Consider the following 7,096-nt stretch of genomic DNA (forward strand, 5'->3'; position numbering starts at 1 on the left):
CTTTCTTGTTATGGACCCCTCGGCGTGAGCAAAACCAATAGACAACTAGAAGGCAATTCCACACCCGTTTGTTTTTATCCGTAGTCCGAACCACGAATCTCAAATCCCTCCTGTTTACCAAACTCTCTCGTAGTAAGTCTTTGCTTCATCAACACTCTTAAATTTCATACCTAAGTGTGGAGCAACTAATTTATTAACGTCATTACTTTGAGAATCAAGACAACAAGAAGAAGTGCCAACAAAGCTCTAACATTTTCTTCCATTTCTAGCAAAAAAGAAACAGAGAAAATATCAAATGATGCAAAATAGATATTAATGACTCCCATATATTAAATTGACAATTTTAACGTCTATTCTAATTAGCAAAAAACGATTATGGTATAAAAGAGGGCTATAGAGCAATTCTTCGAGAACAAACAACTAAAAATTCTAATTCGAAAAGAAAGCACTTAAGTTCAAAAGGACAATATCAAAGCAAAGAATATTAACTTCTTACAAATCGGAAAAACCAAAAGAACGATAAAATAAGATTAACTTACCTTGGTTTACAGAGATGGCTAATTCCAAAAAAATAGTATAGTGATCTTTTGTGAAAAAGAAAGATAATGGGCTCTAATTGAATAGTCGGGTGATCTTTTGTGAAGAAGAAACCGGCGTGGGTTTCTCTGTAGAGAGTGAGTGAGGAAGAGAGAGGAAGAAGAAGTCTCAGGGTGTTTTGTTGGGTTTTTTGTTTTTTTTATGAATAGAAAATCAAAATGACCATTATACCCACTCTGAATTCTTTGTTTGATAAGGAATAGTTCTTGGACGTTGGATGGGTTGTGATCAAACGGACGGACGATTTTGTCAAGATAAGTCATCAATTGGAGCTGCCATCAAGGTAGCCATATATATATATATATATATATATATATATATATATATATATATATATATATATATATATATATATATTACGGTACCAATTGTTCCTGGACCACCTGCTTCTATTATCCATCCCACATATTATACACATCCATCCCACTAAAACACTTAAGCATTCACTTGGATACAATAGCAGGAAAGAAAACACTTAAACCAAACATACTCTACATAATTCATTCACAAATCGCAAATCTTAACTTTGATAACATTTTATTTATGTGATAATTAACCAAAAATATAATAACAATCATTAAACTCATATATATATATATATATATTCTGGTACCAATTGTTCCTGGACCACCTGCTTCTATTATCCATCCCACATATTATACACATCCATCCCACTAAAACACTTAAGCATTCACTTGGATACAATAGCAGGAAAGAAAACACTTAAACCAAACATACTCTACATAATTCATTCACAAATCGCAAATCTTAACTTTGATAACATTTTATTTATGTGATAATTAACCAAAAATATAATAACAATCATTAAACTCATTAAGTCTTTTGTAAACAAAATACATGGATAGAATTAGTCCTAATAACTCTAAAACAAAACCCTTTGATCTCTCACATAACTCTAAAACATACAAAATATTAGGAATTGAACTGCGGTGATGCCTTCACCACTCGCAAATAGTAGGTCAACTTGTCATGAGATGTTATGATGATGCCTTCACCACTTTGGTCAAACTGCGGTCTTCCAGCACGACGTCCAAATATCTAAAAAAAAAGTATCATAGTATGTAATTAACTTATACTAATGGGAAACCATTTATTGCATCCATCCTTTATCTTCTAATAATCGAGGAAAAATGTGACCATAATATATATATGTTTAATCAATATTGAAGATCGAGGAAGTTGAGTGTAGTGTCTTACCTGCATCAAATCAAGCATTCCAAGATCTCGCCATCCTTCCGCTTTAGGACCATATAATTGGGTCCCCTAAAAACAAAACAAGAAAAAAAAGATATTGGATAATGAGTATGAAGGAAAACTTGAGAAGAAGGATATACATGTTGATCAAATGAACGAGTGTCAATCAACGATAGTGCATTGATTCTTTCGTTGAGAATCAATTGGGTCATCTTTGTCAAAAAAAATTAGTTGAATATCAATATATTTAGTTCAACCATAGCAATATGAATTTAAACGTTAAAGCAACAGTTCAAAGAGAAAATCTGCATCTTTCCACTTACAAAACACTGATTGAGAAATTGAAAGCTCATAAAATTGACACTACTAAATGTTAGGGGTAGAACAAATGTTTTCCAATAATTTACAATCCGCAATCCATCTACAAGGTCACAATTCCATTTCCACTTGCGGGTATACGGTATACCACCTGTGTTTTTCAAAAAAATTCAAACCTCAAACCTTCTTATTTTTTCAATTTATGTAAGAAAATATGTTGATATGATTGTTAGACTTAAGCTAGGTTTCCCCTAGCTTGTAGGATTGGCGGCTTTGGCACAACTTTCAGGCTTTGTTCTCATTATTATTCGCCCCTCCCAAAATTCCATGAAGTCTATGTGGGATAATTGTAATAGTTTCTACTATTACAGGTAGTGGTCTGCCTAAACCTAAGCTTTATTAAAATAATAATAATAATATATCAACATCTCATAAGATAGCAAGAACTATGCATGGTGATGAGAAGAGATAACAAATAAAGGTAGGGTATACATAAAGGAGCTGTAACGCCTGTAAGAACTATCCATTACGAGAATCCACAGAGTGTTAAGAGAAAGTGTCTAGCAAGGACAGGGAGAGAAGAAGACAAGTGCAAGTGTGCAACAGATGAACTAGTATGACCAAACATACAAGTATGTAACACAAAATAGTAGATGAGATAAACTCACATGATTCTTTAGCTGAATACCTAAAAGAATAAGAAACCTATTGGACACGCTTTTTTACTCTAGAAACCTATTGGACATGCCTTTCAACTCTAAGCCCTAGTGGATAGAAAGAGTGCCACCTATCCAACTAGATTTTGGGAAAAAGAATTTATGAGGATAACTCCATGTGCTAATACAAGCACGATAATTCTACATCTAAAAATGATGACACAAGTTGTTTTCTTTATCAACTGTGAAAATAATAGTATGCTAAAGCCTATTATCATATATTTCCCACACTAACCTTCTCAAACAGTCAAACCTTGGAAGGCATGGATTTCTATAATCTCATATCCGACACTTAATACCCAACTTCAAATTGGTCATAGGGACAGCATTCCAGTAAGGTTTTATTTATTTAATAGTCAAATAGGATATAGTTTATTGAACCAATTTCTCTAGTAAAATACTAAAAGATGCTCATAAATATTTACCTGTCAGGATCAATTGTAAGTACGATAACATTCGGGAGAATTTTTGTTGCAATTTCAGTGGTGTCATAATAGGAACTGGTTGCACATAAAGCCATAACACCTACCACGAAATGTATTATGTACTCATCAGTTGAAAAATATGATAAGTTATCTAAAACACGGAAGACTACATCTATAAAAAGTAGATATGATTGACGCACTGTGAAATTGATTGAAGTAATACCTGCTCCACAAGCTGGAGAGAAAGTATCAGGCAGAGCACAAACTGTAAATGCATTAATCAAAACCCTCTTCCTTGTCTACATTGTAAATCATTGAAAAGTATGGTTAATAAAATTATTATTAATTAGGTCGGCATATGCCACCTAATTACTTGTAAGAGCTAACAAAATGCTCCAGTCATGAGCATGTTCTAAACAATCACCCCGAATATCTAACATCTTAACTAGTTAAATCCGCATCCCAGCTTATAACTACCTAAAATGAAATAACTTTCAGTGTGGTTTGAAGAGCAACAAATCTACAAAATATGATGGTTTTACAAACTAACCCCTTCATTAAGATTGCCAGCAATATTCCCAAGAAGAATCGTGGTATTTATTTTGATTGCCAGTTCTTCATCCACCTGAATGACTGATAAAATTGTAAAAACTACAAGAAAAACAGATATCAAGTATTCAACCATATCTAATGGTTTCACTAAATGAAAGTACAAAATGATCATATCTTGTGTAATGATAAAGAATGTAGGATCACCAACATCGCACAAAGAATAATTTAGACAACCACACCTGTAGTTTTGAAAGATATTTCAGCAAAGATCCTGAAATAGTATGTTGCGGCATACTGCAATTCCAAACCAAACACGAAGAAACTTTTATAATATGCTTTATTAAAAATAATTTAATGTAGCAAGATGGAAAGATATTATTGTCCTCACAAAAGAAACAATACAAGTCATAAGATAGCCAAAGAAACTCTAACCTTTACGAAAAATGCCAGATAGATTAAAGGGCTCTAACATATTTGAAAATGTACGCCACATACAAACTCACAATATAGTATCACCTATCCAACTGGGATGGAAAAGGATGAGTGGGCTACAAGGTGGAAACCTCACAGGGATGTCTTAGTTTCCGTGCAGATACGTATAGAGTATAGACTCTCTTGGATGTAATATGGTTTGCTTTTCTTAATGAAATTTCATTATATCAATAAAGACTTAAACATAAATTGTACAATTCTATGAGGTGTCAGAAGTTATATGAAACTTGAAAGTCTAGAGAAGCGATCCATACCTTAGGAGCCAATCCAAGCATGGATTTTAAAGTCAACTCCCGAAGAAAAGCAAATGTATCAAAAAAGCCCATAGCAACATGAGGGTAAACCTAATCGCAAGGATCACCGAAACATTTTAGGATTTCCAATCTGATATTGAACGGAATAAATACATATATATCAAGTGGATTATGACCTAAAGAGTTTTCTAAATGTTAGAAGAGAAACTATCATCGTTGACCACATATTTGCTCATCTACAATTTGAGAAGATAATGATTCTCCGTACTGATCTATATGCTGGAGGAGGCCGACTCGAATTGCCCGGTCATTCAATGCAAAAAGTTTCACAACAGTTGGTAGTACCTGCAAATGAAAAACAAGGATGCATCACAAAAGTAATTTTGTTATAGGAAAGCAAAACAGCACATCAAATTGCACTAGAGCATAAAAACTAAGTTATAGGCTGATATATGGTAGTATAGAAGAAACATAACAAGATAATCACGTTAACACTATATTCTTTAGTAACAGTTCAATCACTAAGGTTTCTGTCCCGTCTTGTTCATTACATTATTACTTAGATCAACCTTTCTCCTCAATGGCAGAATAAACGGACGCCCAGTGTCCTTTACTTTAAAGTCTTTTCCACAACATAATACACCAACATTCAAATCATTATGATATGCTTCTAGTCACACTCACTACTCCAGTCTATTAAATGAATCACTACTATTAACGTTTGCTGTTTTCAATACATGTTTCCTCCTTATTCTCGATGAAAACTCTTTGCAAAGCTTTTTAGGGCATGAAAAATGATATAACTTACAATCTACGTAACATGGACACTTCATATTCTCAAAATATCTGTGTCGAATACATACCATTGTCCATATTCATGCCTCAGCTCTTCCCAACGTTTCATTGGTAACACCAAGTGCTACAAGGCTCCCTGTGTATGTTACAGCTTGAAATAGTTGGTTAAAAGTAAGAGGGTACTTTCCCTTTAATATCTTCCTCCAAATATATAACAAGTGCCTACCAAGTGCGATTATTGTTATTAGAATCATGTTTTGGAAGGTGTAAACTGCAGAATTCTGTTGGAATTCTCTATGAACAAAATAAATAGAAATAAGTTCCCCTATTTATATTCCTAATTATCTGTCACCCGAAGAGCGTCAAGAAAAATGCTTTTACCACACAACTGCATGTAACTGAGGACAAAGCTTTTACAAAGCTAGGGAACCGAGGGTCAAGGTTTGCTTGAACTTTTTCTGCGCTTTTCATACCACATATCTTAGCTATATCACGAATGGCGAATACTTGCTTATGTTGAAAGCTTCAAAAGAAATAGAAAAGATTTATGAGACAAGCAATAAAAAAGAAGGCCAACATAGACTTTGTTGAAACAGGAACAAGGGATTTGGTATACCTTGCAGGTGTCTCAGATGGGTTAAGAACCACCTGTTCAAGTAAACGGTTCGATCAGTCATTCAAACCTTTATTATGACTTTGAGCAATAATTTTAAAGTGCTAATCTTTGAGAAATGCGACTCGGGGCGTAAAAGCTTGGAGTCATTGACACTTCAATCCATAAGAGTTAATCCTCAGAAGCTTCATTCTAATTGCAAACAAGTAATTAAACCATAGAGTCATCTTGTGCATACATGTGACCCGACAACTAATTTGGCACACCCTAGCTTGGTTTGACAAAATACAGATATTTTAGACAACACATACAAGGAGAATAGAAAGGGAGCAATGGAGAAAAAATAATCCAACCGTCGCATCATGTGCTTCTTAGGCCACATTTGGTATCACTGAAATCATAAACAGCTATTCTCTTTGAAAATACACGTTGTAAAAGCCAAGTCAAACAATAATTTTATCTACTTAATTCAACATTCAAAAGTGATTACATGTAGCTTAAATTTGGTTACTTCTTCACTCATCTCTCTTTAGTTCATAAAGGAAAATGAAGTCTCAACACATATACATGAAAAAGATGCTCAATGAAAAGAAGGTTTATAACTATGTAAATTCATGTGATAACAATAAGTCTTAACCCGACTTTTCTGCTATTTCGTTATTCTGAAAATGTTAAATATCGAGTTGCATCAATGAAAATAGTAAAAGTTACAAGAAAGGCGAGCGCACACACACACACAGAAACAACAACGGGAGGCTCCAAGGAAGCAGAGATCAATCATACCACAACCAGTTTTATATTTGTAGTAGTATGAAATCCAATACTAACAGTAATAACAACACTTAAAAAATCAAATCACAACACATGGAGTAAATAGATCTAACAAAAAAATAACTAATAACTATCAAGCTTCTTTTGTATAAAAGATGCATCTTTTATCTGATAATCCAAAGTTAGAAACCCATAATCAATTTTGAACAATAATTTAAAGGGGGAGGACGACTTACGAAGTGAGGAATCGAAACCTTAGCCGACAACACCTCTCCACTGGTTTTTCTTTCTTTTTTTTCTTCTTCTTTGTTATTCTTTTTAGAGCATAAGGTTTAGATGAGCAGAAAA

At 33.7% G+C, this 7,096-nt stretch overlaps 1 protein-coding gene and 1 long non-coding RNA gene across 5 annotated transcripts; both read right to left on the reverse strand.

Moving 5' to 3' along the window:
• Nucleotides 1-1,320: 1,320 nt before the first annotated feature.
• LOC147512560 (uncharacterized) lies at nt 1,321-4,275 on the reverse strand. 2 transcript variants are annotated; one of them, XR_015217230.1, is made up of 6 exons: nt 4,063-4,275; nt 3,822-3,904; nt 3,495-3,570; nt 3,272-3,371; nt 1,816-1,881; nt 1,321-1,656 (listed from the first exon to the last, which is right to left on the reverse strand). XR_015217230.1 is itself a non-coding variant. In XM_086599473.1 (6 exons), exons 1-5 carry the CDS (start codon nt 4,114-4,116, stop codon nt 1,821-1,823), a joined length of 366 nt encoding a protein of 121 aa, XP_086455599.1. In that variant the 5' UTR covers nt 4,117-4,270; the 3' UTR covers nt 1,321-1,656; nt 1,816-1,820. The 2 variants fall into 2 exon arrangements, 1 of the variants encoding a protein (XP_086455599.1); XM_086599473.1 differs by having other exon boundaries at nt 3,822-3,896; nt 4,063-4,270.
• A 46-nt stretch (nt 4,276-4,321) lies between these two features.
• LOC147512561 (uncharacterized) lies at nt 4,322-7,096 on the reverse strand. 3 transcript variants are annotated; one of them, XR_015217233.1, is made up of 6 exons: nt 6,985-7,096; nt 5,981-6,012; nt 5,746-5,887; nt 5,433-5,500; nt 4,746-4,914; nt 4,322-4,659 (listed from the first exon to the last, which is right to left on the reverse strand). It is a non-coding gene; the product is annotated as an uncharacterized LOC147512561 (long non-coding RNA). The 3 variants fall into 3 exon arrangements; XR_015217232.1 differs by having other exon boundaries at nt 5,433-5,586; XR_015217231.1 differs by having other exon boundaries at nt 5,433-5,887.

The sequence above is a fragment of the Coptis chinensis genome, chromosome 3 (assembly GCF_015680905.1).
Source record: "Coptis chinensis isolate HL-2020 chromosome 3, ASM1568090v1, whole genome shotgun sequence".
Lineage (NCBI taxonomy): Eukaryota > Viridiplantae > Streptophyta > Magnoliopsida > Ranunculales > Ranunculaceae > Coptis > Coptis chinensis.

Coding starts and splice junctions, on each gene's coding strand:
- LOC147512560 (XM_086599473.1), bottom strand. CDS start 4,116: ATGCCGCAACATACTATTTCAGGATCTTTGCTGAAATATCTTTCAAAA. Junction 3,372..3,494: donor CTCTCCAGCTTGTGGAGCAG/GTATTACTTCAA, acceptor ATTTCGTGGTAG/GTGTTATGGCTTTATGTGCA. Junction 1,882..3,271: donor CTTACAATTGATCCTGACAG/GTAAATATTTAT, acceptor TTTTGTTTTTAG/GGGACCCAATTATATGGTCC.